At 40.0% G+C, this 23069-nt stretch overlaps 1 protein-coding gene across 1 annotated transcript in view; it reads right to left on the bottom strand.

The window, feature by feature from the left end:
* LOC141804596 (contactin-associated protein-like 4) overlaps positions 1-19142 on the bottom strand; it is a 151306-nt gene extending 132164 nt beyond the window's left edge. Inside the window, exon 1 of the mRNA XM_074689112.1 lies at positions 18925-19142. Within this exon, the coding sequence (XP_074545213.1) occupies positions 18925-19009 (85 nt within the window). The 5' untranslated portion in view covers positions 19010-19142. The remainder of the gene's footprint in view (positions 1-18924) is intronic.
* Positions 19143-23069: the final 3927 nt, after the last annotated feature.

The following is a 23069-nucleotide window of genomic DNA, read 5'->3' on the forward strand; positions in this document are numbered from 1 at the left end:
AGAATGAGTCTTTTTCCCATTTCAAACATAATTAGAGCTGAGTGAAACATTGCTAGTTTTAACATGCAAACTCCTCAGTAAGGAAAGTCACTATTGGGTGTCTCAGAAGTCTCTAAAAGTCTCTAAATGACGCGTTTGTCTAATTTGCATAATAATACATTTGTTTGTAATTGTCATGGACTCTGTAGGAGAGAGAAAGCAGGTAAAACACAACATCATAAATATGTTTACAACTACAAATTAACTTTTTTCTGTCCATTCTTGTTTTTTTTAATATCTAAATATTAACCCTCCTCCTTTATCTAGGCTGGGGACCAGTAGAAGTGACCATAATGAGACACACACTTGTGTGATTTTTTTTGAATGCAGTTGTCTGCTCTGGAGCAGTAGGAGGAGACTGCTGAGAGTGAGGAGGACTGTCTGTCTGTGTTTTGGATAGGGGAGGGACTCACACATGCTGACCATTCTCCAAAACTCCAGAAAAGTCGCAAGAATTGTTGTCTTTAAAAAAACTCTCCAGAGGGGTCTGAAAAGTCATTGAACGTAGCGACAATGCCTTTAAGTTGGCAACGCTCAGTCGTGGTTTTATCCTCCACTTTCTTACCCCCGTCATCAGAGCTCACACTGAATCTAAAGTGCTCCCAGACAGCAAAACGCCACACGTACACCCTCCAACTCTGTCTTCTCCGCTCGTCACGCTTCCCCACAAAGTGACCTGCTGTTCTCCTTTGCACTAAGTTGCCCATGTGTATGATCAGAGCTACATACTCGCTTCAAACTGAGTAGTGAAATGAAGAAAAATTTCAACCAAATGAAGCACACGCGCCCAAACCGAGTGAAGAAAACGGAACAGTTTGGATTTTTTTCCTAAACCGTTCCATCCCAAATTGGTTTGTATTAGGGCTGCATGATTATCGCAATCGCAATCGCAATCGCAATCGCAATCGCAATCGCAATTGCAATCGCAATGTCAGCACATGCAATTATGTAATCGCAAAAGAGGATATCGCAATCGCAGTGTCAGTACATGCAATTCAGATTTTTCTCCATGATAACCAAGCAAGTCTGTAGACTCATCATGACACAACTTTTTTTATTAAATCGCAAGCACAATCGCAATCGCAATATTGTCCACCTAATCCCAAATCGCACCTTTTCCCCAAATCATGCAGCACTAGTTTGTATACTGCAATTTTTTTTATATTCACAACAGATGTAAGTGCTGCTGATAACTTCTTAGTGTTTATAAAAAGACAGGACTTGTTTTCAAGACACAGCTTTGTCACATGTACAAAAAAAAAGAAAAAAAAGAAATTTGGTTTTCACTCTCCCTTCACAGCATTTCCTCTCAAGATGAATCCTTGAGCACATGAAAGATTCCTAAAGATTTAATCAAACACCTCTAATATCCCCTGAAGCTTCCACAGCTTAAATAACCAACTCTTTCCTCGGGCACCCAATAGCCTTCATTTGGTGAGTAATAACACCTCTAAATGTGCCGTCCAGCCTCCAGCATCTCAATAATTTACTGTAACTCATATTAAAACCCTCCACAGCCCGCAGCTGCTGAATAATCACAACGCTCCTTCAAAACTGAGCATTTGAATGAGGACACTACGCAGATTGTATAAACTAATTAGCTTAGACACCGGTGGTCAAGGTCGAGGTAATGTAAATATGATTATGGGTTCATGTCAGGCTTTTCACAGAATGAAGTAAGTGCCTGAAGAGTTACGGACATCACCTCCTCTTCTTTAACGATCTTTGTTCCGAGCTCTGCTGAAAAATTAAAAAAAAAAAAAAAAAAAAGCTTTTTGAAATATGGCTCCCAGGCAGGACTTAATTTCCCTCTGCAGGCAGAAATGAACAGACTCTAAAGTTCAAACTTTATTAGTTGAAAGTTTAAAACTTAAGGTCTCTCTGGGATACAGAGACTTTGAGAAACCACTCAGTCAACCTCGATTACATACCCAGAGACCAGAGTGGAAAAATGCTAATCAGCGTATAAACACACAGCAGGGCTGGTGTGGCATTATCTGTCATTAAGCCAGGATTAAAGTCATTTAGTCTTCTTGGGATTATCTATCATTAGGATATGATTATAGCACACACTCCAGTGGCTCTAAATCGTGCCTAAGGGAGATAAAATCCTCGAGGAAGACAAGAACAGAAAGAAAGGGTGGACAGGGAGGACAGTTATATATGGGGATGCCAATGGGAAAATTAAATCTTGAGTACAATACCTAATTGTGTTTTTAATTGACTTAATTTTTTTGTTTAGAAAAATCATAAACTAATCTTGTTCCTACATGACAGCATGATTTAATGAAGAATATTTTCATTGTTGGAGTCTTGTTTATGTCTTGTTTATTCATGCATCCTTTCACATGTCATTTCTCTGTCACAAAGATTCTTCTCCTTTTCTCCAAGAAGAAAACAGGACCAGGTAAACTCCTTATGACTCACCTGGACCCACGCAACACTTTTAGAGAGAGAGATGCTATGTCAGATGCATGTTTAGAAATTATGTTTGCTTTGCGACAAAATGCTATGCTATGAGAAGACAAAACAAGTAACAACTTGTTCAAGTGAGGAGAGCACCAGCCAAGGGAGGTAGAGCAGTAACAAAGGCTGGCATGAACAAATACTGTGCAGAGATGGCTCCTGTAATCATGGTTTGTTTTTCCACTCAACTTGGCCTCCCCGTCTTACCTTGTCTTCCCATTCCCATTGCTTTTACTGTATTTAATTAGTTTCACCTGCGCCCGATTAAACTCACTATCCTACTGTGGTTTGTCTTTAGGTCTTAATAAAACAACCCCAACAATGGCTATGCTTACATGCAGTCAGTATAGGGGTTATGGTCAATATTCTTAAACACTTATGGAATAACCCATTTACAAGCGTGAGCAAACAGGGTTATTCCTGTTTACATGGTACCCCAAACAAAACAGTGGCGCACAGACAACATCTCAACGCACAGAGAATATAATGACGCAAATCAAGTAATTTCTGTGTCTTCTTAATGTATCCATAGTAACAGCAGCAACATCAATAGCAGCATGGTGAACTTTCTGTACTCAAAAGACAAAGAAACCTTGTGAACAGAACATGCACAGAACACAAATTAATGTTCCTCTAGATGGGGACGTCCTGACTGGTATACATGACGGGTAAGCAAAGGAGTAACCCAGGAACAATTTTCAGGTTTTTAAAAACCAGAATATGAGCATAGTCCATTTTTTAAAAGAGGTTATTGGTGTTTAAATGACTGTGTGCAACCAGGAATATTGCCAATTTTCTGAATATGAAAAGGTCACTGACTGCATGTTAGCACAGCCAGTATCTCCAGACACATTCTCACTCTGCACTCATGAGGACTTACCACACTGAGTGTTTTCCGCAACTTTTAGATGTGGAGTCAGATTAGACCAGTACAACCTTGACAGCAACTGCATAGATACTGACTCACAGACCTCATGTATCAAGTTCCTTGTTTGTCATGGAAGATGCTCCATAAATAAAAGTTATTACAACTAGAAAACCAGCTTATTCTCTCACAGTCAACACGGATCTTAGAGTAAACATGGCAGGCAAAGGCAAAGGGAACAAGTCAAGATGCTTAATATTTGCTTTTTATAATTGTTGCAGCCACAAAATTCCTCTAAGCAGATCAGAGGAAGACGGCATTTGGCATCTTTGGAAACATAAAAAAAAAAAAAAATCATGACCCTGCAGGATTTTTTTTGCAAGGGGGACTTAAGCCTAATACCAACACAAATATCTTGTAGTATGTACCCCACATGATGCTTCGCTTTTCTGCCTACCTGCTCAGCTAATTGAACGGTATCCTGGGTCCTTTTCTGTGTGATTTCAGCCACATGCAAAAAATAGCCTAATGATACCACAGTCATCAAAAACAACATCCTAAAATTAGAACAGAATCTTGGAAACTAAGGAGCTATCCTAAGCTTGTTGTAAAAATCCCATATTGTGTTTTAAGTTTAAATAATTTCTCAAAGCAAAAGAGGAAATGCTGTTTCTCTAAAACCAACCAGTGTGACAGAGTGCTGACTGAAATGGGCTATCGCTCATTTTGTCGCTCAGCCTAAGTGTTATACACAGTCCACATGGTTGCATATGTCACTGGTTTGAATCCAGCAAGCAAGCTTTGCTTTGCCACATCCCTCTATCCTCTTAACTGTCATTATTTAACAAAGGCAGAAAATGCCGGAAAATAGAAAAAAATAAGTAAATAAGTGCCTGCCAATTGGTGCAGCAACCATGCTTAAATAACAGAGTCCATCAGTTAAGGAGAAAAATAAAAATATCAATATTCAGATTTGGTTTGTTGCTTCTTGAAATGATAAAACCTGATGCGAGGACTTCAGCAGCACATAAATCAAACGCTTTCATTTCACAAGCCTGAAAAACAGCTTCTCAGAGGTAGCTAAGTCCCACTGCTCAGGCGCTGAATAACTGTGAGTGAAGAAACACAAATATCAAACCTCTCGGGACGTATTTGAGCTCCTTTAATTCACTCTGATAAACAGCTTTAGTCAGACCTCGCCTGTGGCAGCGGCTGGGAACTGAAGCAAATGAAATGTGGAGAGGAAAGTCAGCGAGGATGATTATAAAGAGAATGATGTTCTATTGGTGAGCTCTTCAGGGAATAATTGGCTGAAGGACAGCTTATTGGTTTCCTGGAGCTGTGGGTTTTTTGTGTGTGAGCGAGTTTTGAATGTTGCATTGAAATAGTGGATACTCCCAAGGGTCTGAAGACTTTTACATCAAAGGTTGAATTAGCTACTTGGCACTGAAGCTGGTGTGACCACACCTTTAATACAGCTTCATTTTTTCTTTCAGACCAAACACAATGCTGAAACTTATTTCTGTTATACTTCAGTCAAGACCATTCTCGTCAAAATATATAAAGAGTGTGGTAATAATTGGCATGCAATGTATTTTCTTTGGGAGTAAGACTGTCATGGATAGAGCTGGATATCGATCAAAAATTTTGGATACTGGTATCAATATGGATACCTCTACTTCGATACCATTGCCTGAACAATACTTTATTGGATACCAATTTTATGATGTCAATTAAAAAAAAAAAAAACCTTGCACAAATCTTGTCCTATTTCTCAGCTATAGTACTTTTCCCACCAAAAATGACCAAAAGAGACACGTGTAAAAACGATTCATTTGCATGCAGTAATCCTCTCAGGCTGCAGCATGCACCTTGGATCGTACACGCATGCTCGTGCATGAAGTGTACCACGCTGAAAAGCTCACCTCTTCAGAGGGATGGGTACCTTTCACATTTGAAACGACATGATAGTGATGCCCAGTACTTTGCAATATATCGGTACTCAAGGGTGCCAATTTTTGATACTTTTTTGTGTGTTTTTTTGGTAATAAATATTAATTTGATAATAACGTCTTGAAGTTTTTCAGTTTAACACATTTATTTATCAATATATAAACTCGCAATGCTGTGCTCATGTCCAGTTGTAAAATTGCCCACCCTTCCACTCCCTCACAGACACAAGGATATGTTTAAGTATCGAAACATGGTACCGTTTGATTTTACCTGAATCAGTACCCAACACTATGGACAGAATCTGGACGGTACCTATAAAAGTACATAATTCAGTACCATTCCTACCTCTCCAAAGTGTGCCTGAGCATGGCACACTTGCGGTCACACTGGCCAAATGAACTGGACTTTAGGGTTGACGTGTGCTTGGGCACGGCTCAGATGACCAGTGAGACCTAAAAAGAACTGCTGCATAAACAAGGAGGACTTGCCTGTCCTGTGTTTTAAATAGGGGAGGGGCTCAGTGCTGCACTCTGCACATCTTTTCAACAAGCACTGGGTGCTGGAGATTGATACATGCTTTCACGTCAGTCTCCAAAGTCCATAAAAGTCACTAGATTTGTCTGTAGTCGTTTTTACTTTATACAAAAAAGAAGAGGCTCAAGAGGTCTAAAAAGTTGTTAAATACATCGACAGAGCTGCTACGTTGGCAACAATCTACGTGCTACAACCATGTTACATCCAATCACCGATGGCATAATCAGATCTTGATCACGTGATCAATACTTTGTGTGATGAAACTCAGCACCAAGACAAGGCATGTCTTGACACTACCGAAGTGTTTTGGTTGGTGCCATAAAAGAACCAAATTTAGGAAAATTCAGTAGTTCTAGAGACTTCTTGCCCTTCCACATTCCTACATGGAAAGCTAAGGCAGGGAGAGCAGCAGCAAAGCCTATTTTACTGTTTTGGCAGTAAAACACCAATGGATTGAAGACCAAACTCAAATCATTGCCGTACAGTTGAGCAATGACTTTTGGACAATTGATTTTTGTTATGAAAACTCAATTGACTGAACACAATAATTCACTGTGACTATCAGCATTATTTTGTGGACTGTGCTGAGGGAGCAGTCCTTCACTTTTTAAGACCATGATTCATCCAAGCAAACTGCTCTTTTGCATTCCTCGTGGTACACACATGTAGTGTTTCATTGTTTCTAAGAAACTGTGTCAATCAATAATATTGAGGCAGAGAAAAAGGATTTCAGTTACGCAATGTTCAAGGTGAATTTCTCAGACAAGCAGGCAGAAGTCTGAGCTCACAGTCCTTCCTCTCATTACACAACCAATAGAAGAAAGAGGGATTAGTGTGGAGTGTCTTTTGGACTTGTTACATTTCTATCCATTTGTTTCTATCTCTCAGTTTATTTGTTTTCCTTTCCCAGATGCAGTGACCCATTTCCCCCATTAAAGTTTCATTTTCTCTCATTTCAGTCTCTGTTTCTTTCTCTCAGGGAGCACACTAGTCTTCTCTCCATCGATCCCTCCTGAACACTCTCCAGTCAATAAAACTGCAGTTTCAATGTGCATCTCCTTAATTACACTTCCCTTTGGGTGCTTGCAAACCCTACATGGGTGAATTTGACCTCAGTATCGAAGTCTCAAATTTGATTTTATTCCATGAAATAATCTCTGTTGAAAAATGTGGAGTCACGGTGAAGATCAATGAAGTGAATTAATTATTTCCTCAGTGTTTCTTTTCTCTTCCATCTAAGATCAGTGTAGTGCACACCAGGCAGGACTGGAGCTGAAAGGAAGTGGGTTTAAGCTAATCAAACACCAGTGTAACCAATATGTCAAACACTATGTGTGGGAATAACATTAGTGATAGTGGCATATTTACAGAGTTTATGGTTGGCTTGATGGTCATTTGTTGCCTCTTAACTTGTTTAAGTTAAAGTACTCTCTTTACAGTTTTGGTTCAGTTTTTCCCACCCATTGTTTTTTTACAATTCAGTGACTTTTTCTGTACATTGATCTTGCACAGGAGGATAAAGGTGAAGGCCTCTGAAAACCCTCAACTTGGTACAGAAGAAAAAAGTAACTTAATAACAATAAGATGAACAACATTTTGAAGACACAGTAAAGATAAGGGGTCTTCAAATAGTCTCACTTTTCAATTAAATTAATTCAATTAAATTGAATTTATCCTTGAAAGCACAAACCTATTAATAGCATGTAGACCAAAAGTCCCTTTGATGACACAGATGAAAGTTTAGCAGTGAGAAGTGAGTTGACCAAGTGAGAAGCAAGATCTATGCCAAACAAAAAAAAACCCAAAACATTACAGATTCTGGCCAAAAGGGGGCACTGCAATCAACGCCAAAGGAATAGTCCTCACTGCGCCTTTCCCATTTTCCATTTTAGGTGTTGAAATGTAAAAATACACAGCTACCATGGCTAATGAACACTTAAAAAAAACAGACTGTAAATTTGGTGGGCAAAGGGCAAATGAGTGCCAAATATCTACCTCAGGGGGTGGAGGAGACCAAAAACGGAGCTAAAAATGAGAGAAATTATGATTTGAAATTTGTTTTGCAGTCCACCACGGTTGGTCTATGTTCCATCAGTACCACCCATAGACTGTATAAAACATGGACATAGTCTCTGTGACGTCACCCATCTGTTCCTGAAACAGTGAAATGAAGCCAATCCACGGACGCAGCCATGTTTGATATGACGCAGGCTTTGAGCTTCTTTTCTGGCAGCTATAGAGCATCCATCAGTCACATGAGCTGAGCTGGTTGGTTGGACAATCATACAATCCACAATCTTCTAAACCCTAGTTAGGAAAAAGTTCACCCCTGTACACTGTAAGAGTAAACAGACTGGCCTTTTTATTTTTTATTATTTTATTCTATATTTTGCATTTTGCTGTGCAAAACAGTGTTGTTTAATAAACTCTGTTATGAGAGAGATCGTTTTGGCATTTATTTGGGATACATTAAGGTTTTGAAATAATTGAACAGTCCTAGTGTACAGTGTATGCTGATGGTGAAATTAATATTTCAGACCTAGCATGGTGTGCACGTGGTGTCCGGTCTTTCTGCAGATTTTTTGATGAACAGTAACTTTTAGCACTTCCATATGGGCTACATTATTTTAAACCGGATGTTGCCCCATGGTGCCACCTTGCATGGTTCAGGCTGTGAGTGGGGGTTAATAAAAAATAACAACCAGTGTGTGCAATAATAAGTTGTCATCCTTTAGTCAAAGCACTTACCTCTGCTTCAAATTAGAATTAACACGAGAAAGAAACCTGTCTGTCAATGTCAGCATCGTCCCTGCGTGTTACGAGTGTGAGTGGGTGGAGGCTTCAGTGTTTGATTAGAAAAACAAAAAAAGCAAGATAAAGAACTGCATTTGATCCCTCCATCCTACAACAAACACCTGATGAAGAAACATTACACCAGCACAGTGAACAAACTGTACTTTCTCAAACACACTTCTACAGAAATCAATGGTTGAACAAATAAAACGGACAGTTCCTCTTTACCAGTATAAACATAAACTGCAGTCCTCTTCAACTCGAGTTGCTGGTCAGAAACAAAGCGTGACTCCACTCACGCAACCACATGCTGTGAAAGTGGGAGAGTGGGACCGTAATTACACACCACAATAGTCCTAAAACCTGAGCAGAGCAGGCATACGGGGGCGATCAATTCACTGAGACAGTGAGTACAGGAACACAGCACGTGACCTGTGAGTGCACACAACCGGATCAAAAATATCTGCCAGTGGGGTTAGAAAAATGAACTTATTTAGCTTTTTTAATAAGTCATGTTTGTGTTGAATATTTACACACATTGGCTCAAAAAGACAAACCTTATTCACCTTACGTTTAAATCTTACTTTGTTAAAACAAATTAAGTTAATTCTACCACATTATGTGTGTTACAATGAGCTCGGTTTATGGGTTACCACTTTGTACCAACATTCAGCAATCATACATGGAGAAATTCATTACCAAAGACATGGGAGACCAATTTCTTCCCTTCTGAAGCCTTTTTTTTACTCTGAATGGCTGCGACAGCCTGCTGTGACAATGTTCTCTCACTTTAATCTTGCTTTGTCTCCGCTGGAGGTCCATTACTCTATCAGTCAATCCATCCTCCTCCACACACACAGCACACAAGAGAACAAGTGAATACAATTTTAAGAGGCATTTTGGGAAATAAAGTCAATGGTTTTGAACTCAACACTTGTACTACTTGTGTGTAATGGTGGATTTGATGTAACAGATTTAATTGTTTCCTTTTGTCTGTGTTGGAATTGTTTCTGAAACCCTTCTCCATGACCTCAAGGATAAAATAAGACTATCAGTGAAGAGACTGGTTGTTTCTTTGTATGAATTTTGAGCTGCAGTAACAGCTGAGAGGATATTCAGCACAAACTCAATGTGAAGTGTTAATAAGAAAAAAATCAGGCTTCTTTCTTTTAACAACAAAATTTAGAAAAGATAAAGTTTCTGCGACCAGCAGTCACTAAGTCTGGAACCTATCCTGCACTTATTCAGCTTTAAAGGTAGGGTCTGTGGGAATTTTCTGTATTAGTTAGTAAACACAATATTCAAACTAGGCTCCTCCTTCTTGGCTCAGTGCCAGCAGCGGCACACACCTACAGCCTCTGACCGTGACTACATGAACACAATCACAAGCCCAACAACCACCTGCAGCATTGCGTTTCTACATAGGGGAGATTTGAGAGCAGTGCACCCGACTTGGCATGTTAGCGCAAGCTAATCACAAGTGTTTGACACATACCTGCTCTGTAGAAAGTCACCTCTGTCACCCTTCAGCTGCTCTCCAAGTGCCCGAAAGTGAGTAAAATTAAGGAAAAATTCACCTTCATTTAGAAAAGAGCTTTATCTGCTTGGCATTTGGTTTCATTTTGGTTGTTTTTTTCTTCCTCTGTGCTACGTTCACGATCATAGCTGCTCCTGATGGCTTTTTCGACTCACTAATCAACACGCAAAATCACTTGTGCACTGGGCATGCTGTGATTGGCTAATGTAACCATGCTAACTCTCTGCCCCATACAACCAAAACATCAACATACAGGCTGAGGGACGTTCGAGGCAGACACAGACACTGACACACATGTAGAGGCCATAGACTGTATAGAACATGGATGTAGCATCTGAAAGAGTAAAATGAAGCCAATCCACAGACACAGCCACATTGGTTATGACAACAGTTTTAAGTTTCCTTTCGAACAGCCACAGGGCGCTCACCAGTCACGTGACCTGAGCTGTGTCTCTGATTGAACAATCAAACGATCCTAATAACTTCTAAACCGCTGAGGTAGAAAAAAATTCACCTCCTGTACAGTGCGTGTGAAATCAGGGTTTCAGACCCAAGGTGTTTTTTTGAACCAGGCCGTAAATATGCTTTTTAATGCCAAAAAAGTCAGTTTTTTGGCCTGATGTATAGGCTATGTAACTTCCAGTCTTTCTGCAGCCAGACTCAAGTGGATTCTTGATGTACAGTGACTTTTAGCACTTCACCATAGGCTTTACTTTTACTTACTGGATGTTGCACCTTAATAGAGGCCCAGAAGTGACGAGTGAGTAGGATTATTCCAATAACATTTTATTTTTTAGGGAAAATCCTGCAGACTCTACCTTTAATAATAAAAAACAATAGTACAGAAATAATTATTTAACTTCTCACAGGAGCTTTATAGTCTAAAGGAAGAAACCCATAAAAGAATCAGGAAGATTTCTAAAAGCAACATGGGAAAACTACCAGCTAACAACACAACAAGGCTAATAAAAGCTCGTAATTAATAGGGACAGAGTGTACACAGAGAGCACCGCAGAGCTCAGAGGAACTGCACAATCAATCTGTTCAAAACAAGTCATGGGACGAAAAGCTTGGAGGGTGAAATTAGAGGCACAGCAGCAAACTAACAAACAGAGAGGAAAGATGAAAGTAATCAGTTTCCATCAAGTTTTTTTGGTGCTTTATGTGAGGGGTGATGAAAGAAACCTTGAGCAGAAGTAGTATTGTTGTTTCCTGGAAGGTTTAAAACTTTTTTTCACAGCAGATTTTATTCAATGCCACATTTTAACGGAACATAATCAGCTGCGAATATTTGGAGGCAGGAGGCTTGTTTTATAACCACACAGTTGGTAAACAAGTCAGGCGTCTTCACTACTCTCACTAACGTAACTTATTATTCATCAGATCTATAAACATAATGCTTTTTTGGCCCTGAAAGAAAACCTAAAGGTTGAAATGGTGGAGTTTATGTACAAGTCGTGCTGCCTGTGTTAGATCATAAATATATCATAATGAGCAATAAATGGCTGTGAGAACTTAAAATTTAATATTAGGGTTTTTTTTTTTTACTTTTTAAAGGAACTGTGAGGATTTTTTAGTTTTCTTAAATAGGCTCACTTCTAGATATATGCCTAATTATAATAATTGATTTTAAAATGAGATTACCGGTGTTAAATAGGTTATTTCTTAAGGCTATTTCACAGCTTTGCTCTCAGTCGGGGCAGGTCTGAACTGATTTACAGCACATAGAGGTCTCAGAGAGCAGAAGAGAGCTAAATGAGAGAGTGAAAGGGCAAGAATTTAAGGCCAAAACATGGGCTAAACTGTGTGATAATGTTAATTTCAACCCACATGCAACAGTAAGTCTGCAGTGGTCTGTTCAAACTTGAGAGTCTATCAATAAAATGAAGAGTGAGGTTGTGTTGTGTTGATGTAACTGTTGATAAAACATTGTAGTGTTTTATCTGCTAAAAAGTTGTCTTGAAAGAAGAAAAGTACTGTTGAAAAGAAGATCTGATCCTCATTCATTTTTCAAAAGTACCACATTCCTTGTTAAGAGTCATGCCATCCCAACAGTGTGTGCGACTCCAGGCCTAAGGAGTCGCTGCAATCCACTTCAAACAAATCATCCTCCCAGTCGCTGCAGTACTTTGGAAAGATTCTGATTATGGAAAGAAGCTTCATCAGACTGATTTTCCTTTACCTTTTCCTTTCCTTTCCTTTCAGTTCAGCATCACAAAACTTCTTTGTTTAGTTATGTCACCAATATTTTAAACCTGACCATTAAAGTAGATGTAGGCTTTTGAACCACAAATAAGCCTGAGTCTAAAGATTTTTAAGAAACAAGCCAAGTTTAGAGTAGTCCAGCCAAATTAGCACCACTGAGATACTTGTACTTGAGGTAAAAGTCCTCTATCCAGGTTTACAACCAGTTTTAATCGACAGGTCAGGAGGAAGTCTGAACAGGTTATTTGGCCTGTGGAAAATTGGAGGTCAACATCAAAACTTGGTTTAAAGCTCCTGTGAAGAACCTTCTTTATGTCAGTTAGGGCGAAGTAATACCCCTGACACGCTAGCTGATTTTGTCTTATTTATGTGTTGTTAATCTGCTCTGACAAAAACAAAATAAAAAAAAAAACATTCTTTTATTTAGTAATATCTTTATCTTGAAAAAGTTCAGTTTCTGAATCAAACCTACCCCCCACACTGAAGTATCAGCCATGAAAATAACGGTGTTGAAAGTGTAACAGTTGCTGTTGTGGTTTTGTTTACTTTGGGACTTTATTTAAAAAAAAAAAAGTTAAGGCTGATTTTAATCTTTTTTAAAACCAGTCAAAAATCATCAAAGGAGCTTTAATACTCTGTTAAAAAACTACAGAGGAGCAACTGACAAAAGCATCACTTCAAAGGGATTTCTTACCGTGACATCATAAATTCACTGACTTGATAAAGTTTGTGGGTTGTTGTTTTTAAATTACATTTCTTTACATCAAATACTTGCATTCATCTTAAGGAGCATGTTTTAGTTCAGTCTTCTTCAATGACACGTCTACATTTCCAGGAGCTGGGGATCAAACCAACCACACAATGATTAATGGCTTTCCCCACAGATACCCAGCCTATTCTTCAAAATGTTAAACCTCTCATGTTCAGTCACTTACATTAAGGTATCTGCAAAAACAGGGAAAAAGAAACTCCAGAACTGAACATCAATGGCCCGAGGACACACAGCTAATAGCTTCTTCAAAATCTTAACCAGTCGCTCTCTGAATTTAAAGAAGAAAAAGAAGCGTAGAGATATCTTTCTTGTTTTTCCTCAAACACAGAAGGTAACCTGCAGTATGAATGACTTAAATAAGAAATCACTGTTTCAAGCAGCTTAGAGGAACCTGTTACATACATACAAGTCATTTGGCTGCCAGTCTCTGAGCTGCTAAACACACGGTGACTGTCTCCTTGTGTAATGTTGGAAGGCGATTAAACGCACAGTGGCTTCACGACCCTGCAGGGCAGCTGTTTCACGCACTGACATCCTTGAATCTCACCATTTGTGACACGCCGATTCCCGCTCCAGCTAACAAGTCATCAGGGCACCACCTGTGGCTGTTGAAATATGTATTTGCACTTTGTTGTCATTTAGCACCACCCCCGTAATGAACAGTGAACTGCCTGTAGGGATGGAAGGAGATGTGATGCACCGAGTGAGACCTGCAGCTGGCGTCCCTCCATCTCTGCAGTCAAACTTATTATGCTGCTGTGGTTTATGGTCTGTGCAAGATGAGTGTGCTGCTGGGGCAGATTAGGCCAGATAAACTGAGAGATAGACTAATACACATATATAGAGAGACAGAGAAAGACAGAGGGAAGGTGAGGGAAGACAAAGCACAACTTAATTCTTGAGGAAGATGAAAGGCAGAAAAAACAGATTGCATCTAAAGCTGAACAAAATAAGTGTCTGTGATGCACACCTGCATCTGTCTGATGTGATGTGTAGGTTCTAGTGACACATATCTCAGCAAAGCTACAGAAAGAAGGGTGTTATGGGTAATCCTGGGTGTCAGACACAATATTTCAAGCAAAGACTTCAGTTGGCCTCCACAAGATAAGGAATCCCTCTTGTGGACAGTCTTGTAAAAACAGACAGCTTCTCTCTGGGTTTTATAATTTATCAAATAACAAAAAATGTGTTTAAGAATGGATGCCACAAGTGTTCACAGCCTGAGTAGCCAAATTATCTGGTAAGAATGGGCCATGATTTCTGAAGCACTAAATATTTATTACTTAGTTAAAGATAAATCAGTCTTCTCGCTGCCTGGTTGTAACACAGTATTTCTGTGGGACAGTGGCTGTAGCACATCTCAAAGCACATTGCAAACCGAACACAACAGGAAAGGAAGAATGATGGGTAACAGGAGTGACAGTTGCTGGAAATGTGGGTGTAGTGCAAGCAGCAGCCTTCAGCCCTTAGAATTGACGCCTATGGGGAAGAGCTGGAAACTGCAGTTCTTCAAGATTCCACAAGAGGCTGGCTGCAGGAACACCAGAAACAACACACACACCAGGTCAAAATAGAAGATCAACATCATTTAGTTTTAAGAGACATATTTACAGCCGGGTTCAAATAACATCCAGGGCCCATATGCATGACCAGCCATTAGCAAGGAAAATGAACTGTTTGTACTAACAGCAAAAAAGAAAAATAAATGGTTAGTGGTATGCGTGAGCCAGGTTAACAGTCCATAAGAGCGGTAGGCATACCCCCCTATTACAGGCGAAAACGGCAGCTAACGGTTCGGCTGTTTTAAAGGCAGACATCACACAATGGGTTACTGTTTAAGACCATAGACTGTAAGAAAAAAAATGGACGTCTGCTTGCTCGGCTCGAAGTGAGGTCTCCACAAAAACTGCTCCCCCTGGTGACTGGCTGCAGTATAAGTTACAAATACGGCTTTCCAGCCATTCCAGATGGGCTGTGGTCAAACTTTAAAAAATTATTACACCTCGAAGAAATGTTTCTCACATCCTATTGTTGTGGTGATTTTAAGATATTATTTGGCTGTCTTGTATCCAAGTCCTTTTTTCTGCAAAGTTTCGTTTTCATTAGTTATACACGGTTAAAAAGTAGGCTTTATGTAACGTTTAACGACGGTTGACAGTTGCCGTTCTCATGTATTTTTTTCGGGGATTGTAAAATGTGTCGGGAGGTAGAGTCAGGAAGTGATTAGACTCTCATTTTTGTCACCTAGCTCCACTCAGATTCTCCCAGAATTCCTCATCGTCTCTACTGCGCAGAACCTGGCTCCAAACAGCTACAATTGTGGTGCCTGAGATTATTGGCATTTTGGCTTTAAAACCGTAGAATGATAAATGGCGGAGCCACGCTGCCCACTCTATATACAGTCCATGTTTGAGACATAGTATGAAAAGACAGTGGACAATCCTTAGGAAAGGTGGCAATGTGTAGCTATGGATACAGCAAATTTAGATTTAGGAGACACAACATTTTTCGGGGAACAGATGGGTTAAGGGGTAAAATTGGAGTCCCAAACTGGCGAGGCTTGCTCATGTAAGTTTTACAAGATTGATCTGCTCTTCACTTTTATACATCTGGGTCCTTCCAAGATGTGTGTGATGTAATGTTGGAGTTCATAAACTGCTTTAAGATTTATTCATCAAGGTACTGGGGCATTGCTGGGGTGGCTTGTTTCACAAAGCAGCTTTCATGTTGCTTTTTATTTGAGGTTTTCTACTGTGTGCTTGGAAACACCACACACATACTCTGTTCAAGATCACCAAACTTTCTCTTTCTCTTTGTTTATCTGGTTGACTCACTGATAACAGCTGTTCGTCCATGTGTATTCTTGTGGTAATTACCCCCTGTTCTTGATCGTCTCTCAGTCAGACCATTTCGGCTCGCCAGATTTATGGCTGTTTATGAGTGGTAGACGTGCAGTTCAAATTTTTTTGATGGGGTTTTCCGGGAGGTTCCCCTTAATTATGATGTAATCTGCACCTGCATTGCTTTCATAGTGTAATTAGTTAACTGGCCGATTATTTGCAGTCGTGCATGTGGCTAACGCTGCAGCCAAATGAGCTGTTCCATTACAGTACATCAGAACGAATAGAATAGTCCCCTTTGTTTAATGACTGAACGTGCGTATGGCCCTGGTTCTGAGTAGCTATTTTCTCTAATATTAAACCTAAGAAACTGCTTTAAACATTGTTACTCTCATAAATGGAAGCATTAATCGTGCTAATTTATGTCCAAGTCTTTAATTTTCCTGAGTTGTTTACTTTAAATTTCAAAATATGACAGATTAACAACTTTAATGACATATGTGGGCTACTGCAGCACTGTTTACAGGAGAAAGGACTTTCTATAAATATGAGTATCTGCCTAAAACCAATCAAAGGATCTGTTCAGTAATGGACTAAACTGATGAAAGGGATCGTTGACTTTTCTCTGTACCTTAAAAGATGGCTTTGGTTAGCAGAGGGGATGTGACCTCAGTTCAACACCTGCAGTGCAGCATGTCAGCACCCCTGAAGGTGATCCTATGACTTCACAACTCAGGAAAGTCATCAGACAAAGTAACCACAGCAAATGAGCTGAGGGTCACAAACAAACAGTATGCTAAAGTGTTTAAGGCACTCTTGTTATCCAGGTTTCTATTTGATTAGCAAACACTGATGTGTCAAGATTGTAAAATAATAGGGGCTGTAAATAAACAGATCAGCTGTTTCCAAATATGACCAGCTCAGATGAAAACTGTGAAGCCACTGTGCATGAAAGTAGAAGGCTGCAGGAGAGAGGATACATGCAGGAAAAAGGAGAAATGAAGAGGTGTGGAACAGAAACAAAACTCAGGTGAAGAAACTAGAGAGGAATGAGGAGGCAAGCAAAAAAAAAAAGAGAGAGAACTGGAGAGAAATAGTGACACACAAGCAGCTCCGAGTTTCAGATACAGCAGGAGGCAGAGATCCAGGTGGAGACGAAGAAGAAGAAAAAGAAAAAAGAGGAAGGCAGTGGGTTTAAAAAAGAAATAGGATCAAATGTGTTGCGAGGACAAAGATGAAAAGAGTAGCTGACAGAAAACAGAAAAAGAAGAGAGGAGTGGGAAATAGAGAAACAGCAGGAGGAGAAAGAGAAACAGAATCAGATATTTTGGTAAAGCTGAGGAGGAGATGGAGCAGAGCAAGTTATCCTCCTATGTCATCTCTCCGTCGATTGCTCCTCTCTCATATGAAGAAATCTCTCTTTTGTTGTCACTGTAGCATCAAACTGCCCTTGAAATCTTACTCCAACTGTGTCACCATGTACTAAAGGAAAAAGGTCTTCAGGCATCCTCTTATTCTCTCCTGCTTGAGATTCAGCCAAATGATTCTCACACTTTTCTGGATAAGTAAAAGTTATAAAAGAACAAAATCTGCAGATTCTAGCAAAGTTTGTCCTTTCCTCATGAGTTTGGAGCAACTCTTTGAGAGAAAGTGTGAGTGTGGCTGTAAGGAGGCAGGAGAAAATGAGGATCGCAAGGATAAAATCTGAAGAGATAAGACACTAATGGGGAGGTGAGAGGGGATGGCAATAATTTTTCTGCACACTTGTAACATTATCTTAAACAGCAATGCTGAGAAAGCTATAAAATGTGCAAGGAAGGTCAAAAAAAGTGCAGAAAATGAGGACAGAACAAAAGGACAAAAGATCGATGCCTCATGGAAGAGCAGAGTAAAACTGGAATGGGATGGGAGACCTTTTGCACCATCTGTTTCGATTACTCAGAGGCATACATCACTGCCCTATCTCTCCTCCACTCGACCCGTTTTTCTCATGGATTTCCCTCCCTTCCCTCTTTCTCTCTGAGGCTGAGGAGTATAAGAGCAACGCCCCACTTTCCACTCACACACTTCAGCGCTGACACCTGCCCAGTGATGATGCCCAAATAGCACTTCTTTATGGAAGAAAGTCGGGCTTTTCATCATCACAGGATCAAACCAGCAACCTCGCAGCCCCATCACCTTCCCTGTAATCTGCTTACACCCCTTTTTCTCTTACACAGGCACCTTCACAGTGCTGCTGCTGAGCAGAAACGCGGTTCAGTCCCTGGGATGCTGACCATGCTGCTCTCAGCACCACATTAACCAGAAAGAAAACGGATACTCTTGATTTATGCACAAACAGGGGATGAACAAGCGTTAAATTTCCAGCCTTTAGAGTGCAAAACACGACTGATATTCAGCTCTGACATTACAACTCACAAACCTTTTCGCAGGACAGCTTATTTTGAGCGAGAATGATTTAAAAAAGACATACAAAGTACGATAGGAAGAGGAAATTGCAGAGCGATGCGCTAAAGTTGTCTTATGCGCAGGAGACTCCGTTTGAAACGCAATAAAAAGCCTTATGATGGCATTTATTGTTAAATTGCATCGTTTTTTCGATCCTGACACAAACTGAACCATTGGGCTGTTACTCCAACTCTACCCTTTCTCCAGTGCCACTGAGCGCTGATGCGCAACCGATGCGCGCAACACACCAAATCCACAAAACCCCTGCACTTCTCCCTTATCATTGTGGAGGGTAATTAGGAACATAAATTAAGCACGTATATTGCAAAAGTGTGAAGACCCTCATTTGTTTCAGAGTGCTGCATAATGAAACAATGAAGCCCTCTCTGGATCCGCGCTCCCCGGAGGAGACGGAGCGAGTCCGGAGGTGAGAAAGTAAAAAAAAAAAAAAGAAGAAGCGCAGTCTACTCACCTTCTCCTGTTGTCCCACACGAACTGGAGAGAAGCAAGGCGACATGAGCCATAATCCAAGCGACTCTTTTAGTCCAAAGATCCATGGTGAAGCAGTGAGAGGCTGCAGAGAAGCCCGACGGCTGGTGGAGGAGAGACACGGCCAACCTCTCCTCTCCAGCTCCAAGAGACGAGAGATCCCCTCACACACTCACACACACTCACTCTCACATACAAGGGCTGAGAGAGAGAGAGAAAAAGGGAGAGAGGGGGTGGTGTTATAGCCTTACTACGCGGTCTCAGCTCAAACTTCCCTGCGCCTTCTCCTCGTCCAAAAGCCTCTTTTCATTCGTAAACAAAACGCTTTCCAAAACCCTCTCTACAAAGCCACACTGGGTCCTCCAGTTTCCCGTCTTCCACTGCGTGTGCTGCCAACAGTTCAAGGCCTATTGACCACATTACCGAGACAATTAGGGCAGTAAATCCCTAAAAGAGGGGCTACTGGTCCCAGCTTTCAAGTTAAAGCATTAGCATGCGCCTGTAGTACAAACATTACGGCCCGTAACGTCAGGCGGGCTTTTACGGGCGAGTAATTAAACTCCGACGTACATTTTAGAGGACACTATTTCACGTTATTTCAGAGTGAATTAACTCTCCTAAAACAAATTTGTCATAAATAAATAAATAGATATATAAATGAAAAAGTAGTTGGATGTTTAGTAGCTACTTAAGCTAACGCTGCAGTTAGCTGTAGCTCAGTTGCTAGGCCATGGCTACATCGACCAGTTAGCTAAACTAACATACAGGCCACTAGACAGGGTGTCCGCGGGGTCTTAAAAAGTGTTAAAAGTTTAAAAATCATTTGTGTGAAATTAAGGCCCTTAAAAAGTATTAAAAAGTCTTAATCGTAATGTTATGCGGTATTAAATTTTATTGGTATTCAAGCTTTGACTCCAAACGTATCCATGGATATTTATTTTCCTCCTTGCGACTGTTACACACCAACCTGACACGCCAGACAGACAGTTCCATATGTTCACCACAGAAATAGTCCATCTGGTTCGAAAATGTTTTCAGGGTTTGAACCATCAAAAATATTGTATGATGATTGGACGATCATTCTGCTCGTCACACTCATCACAGACCAGCTTGAGGATCTTGAAAAAGCTTCAGCATCTCAAAATATTTCACTCTAGATCATAAGAGTTTCTCAAGTCTCCTGAGAAAATTTCTCAGACTTTTGATGACCTGGGATCTTGGATTCTTACAATTTAGAGAAAGCTTCCCCTGATCTCAGTTGTTTTGGAACAAATTTTCTTTGTTCGAATCACCTTTTTACTGGGTACAATGCGATGAGATAAGTTATCTATCAATACAGATACGTAGCGTTGTTGTTTGAGGCGTGACAACAAGCAATGTTGTCATTTTGTGAGGCACGGGCTATATGTAGCGCTAGCAGCCCAACATAACCGTAGGCTAATGTGACAAACTCAGTTCACACAGTAGTTTAGTAGCCGTCCTTATGTAACGCTGATGGAAAGCAAATAATCTTAAGCACATATCTTAAATTTTGACAATGATGAAATAAAATTCTTGTTCGTTTTCTGCAAGTTGGCCTTGTATAATTGCTGTTACTTTCTGTGGAAATGGGAATGTCAATTAAACTGCCTTGAGTTTCATTCATTCTTTTAAGCTTTATTCCTTCTCAGTTAACCTAATTTATGATAAAATGCAAACTACAACTGTCTAAGATCGGTTGCTAACAACAGCTCAAAGTCGCAATAAGGTCTTAAGACTTTTTGAAAGGTTTTTAAAAGTCTTTAAAAAGTATTGAATTTAACCTCAGGATTTCAGCATATACCCTGCTAGAGCTCAGAAATAATTCCTTGACAAAAAAGTACAAAGGATGACGTGTTAAACTTGGCAACATAAGAAAAGTTGAGCATAAAAGTTTAGGCCCTGTTTACACAACAATTTTTTATCCCCAAAAGGCAAAAAAAAACCTGTAAAAAAAGTATAGGTTCACACGGAAACAATGAGGGACTGAAAACGCTGCATTAAGCATGCCAGGCCTGTAGGTGGCGTTATAACTGTCAGCAGATTGAGCAGCACAAGCACAGCATGGTGGTCAGCGCCGGTTGTAACCATAGACTGTATAAAACATGGACTTAGTCTCGCCAACGTCACCCGTCTGTTTCTGAAACGGAAAATGAAGCACATTGGCTATAGCGGCCATATTGGTAGTGGCAAGGGCTTCACCTAGGGCTTCTCCTCTGAACGGCCGCATTAGAAAAAAATTCACCCCCCATACAGTGGGATCCAGTAGTAAAATTAGTGACTCAGACAGGAGACGTTTTTTGAATCAGGCAGTAAATAGGTTAATTTCTGCTTTGAAAATGGCTCTTTTTGGTTTGGTGCGTTTGTGACTTCCGCTACTACCGGAGCCAGCCTCAAGCAAACACTCCAGAAACAGCAGATTTTAGCAGTTTCGCATTGTCTCATACTCTCAGACCGGAGGTTGCCGCTTGGTTGTAACATTTGTACTGTCATACTGTTGCATGCGCATACACAAAGTGGAGCATGACATCAGCATTTCCACTGAAAACTCTGGCTTGCTTTGGAGAAAAAACCCAAAAAGCTGTTTTCAAAAGTTTCCATTTTAGGCCGGCTAAAATGGTGTCTCCATGTAAACAAGCGGCTTAAATGTAACAATACTTTTGCATTTCATTCTCAATCCGTTGTCGTGTAAACGGCTCCGGCTGAAAATATTGTTACTCTGGTTCCAGAGTTGTGGAGATGTCCATACAATTTGGACCAAAACAAACAATGCACACCATTAAAAATGGCAGCAGTTAATTTTTCCTCCTCCATTCATGACAGGACACTGGGAAAAATGAAGTCAAGGAGCAGATTATACCTCTACTCTTCACAGCCAAACCCTTTAAACAGCAGTTCCTCTGGAGACTCTGCTTGCAAAGGCTGTGGAAACAATGCTGTTCAAAAAAGCTCTACATCCCTGCAAAATAAAGACTTGGCGCCCATGAAGGAACTGTCCATTTTGAAGATGCCTGATTACCAACCTTTGGACGTCTTCAGTGTAAAGGCAGAGGATCCTCGCACAGATGTATGGAGCGAGGAGGAAGAACTGCTTGAGCTCTACATCAAAATGAAAGAAATCGAGCTACGCAATATGATAGAAGAAACTGAACGCATCCCACAGTGTAAGTAGATGATAGCAATATCTATGTGCACAAAATTTGTTGTATTTTGCTTGTCTAACTGTGTCCTTCTCTGTTGCTCTCCTAGATAAAGTGAGAAGAAGGTATTTCAAGATAAAACCCGTGCCAAAAAAGAAGAAGTGAAGACATGATGGAGACCATATAATACACCACTTTTAAAAGACAAATTAACATCTTGGGTGTTTAAGTTAATTCACATCGAACAATCTTTTAAACCTCATTTTTCCTACTCAGCACTGTGTTAAATACTTGATTCTGATTGGTCAAAACCATTTGGCCCCCAAACTAATGATCAATTCTATTCTTTTCTTGTAGTTATCCAGCATCAAAATGTAAAATGACCTCTGTATACAGTAAGGCAAATGTGGTTTACAGAGATAACTGTTATTTTATAGCGTCAGTGAACACTGGTCAGCTTAGATTCACCTCCAAATGACTGTTATTTTTTTTAATATCAGCAGTTAAAATGGCTTATTAGCCTTCAATTAAAAGGATTAATGGAATAACACAAATTACCATTTTAGTCTCATCTAGTTACTCCAGGCACCCGTGTTGAATGGTGTTGAATTCCACAATCTCTAATAGCCAACAAGTTTTCCCAAACTGAAAATGAGGTTTTGGGGGAAATTTATAATCAATGCCTTCAGGAAGTCATTATTCTGTAAAAGAGAAAAAAAAATATTCAGAAAGAAAGATATGCTACAGTTTTTGATTGTTGTACTAATGGAAAAAAAAAAAAACAATTTCAGTACATCCACCACTTTACAGATATCAGTAATTAGTTTGCTGTGTTCACAAAGATTACAGAACAATCACTTTCTTTTGATTATAAAACATAATCAACTCTCAAACACAGCCTTGTTTTGATTTGTGCAGACAAATTGGGTACATAATAACACAGTTGTGTTTAATAGATGGTTAAATGTCA

This window comes from Halichoeres trimaculatus, unplaced genomic scaffold (assembly GCF_033239565.1).
Source record: "Halichoeres trimaculatus isolate MK-OKI-2021-1 unplaced genomic scaffold, fHalTri1.1 fHalTri1_scaffold_15, whole genome shotgun sequence".
Lineage (NCBI taxonomy): Eukaryota > Metazoa > Chordata > Actinopteri > Labriformes > Labridae > Halichoeres > Halichoeres trimaculatus.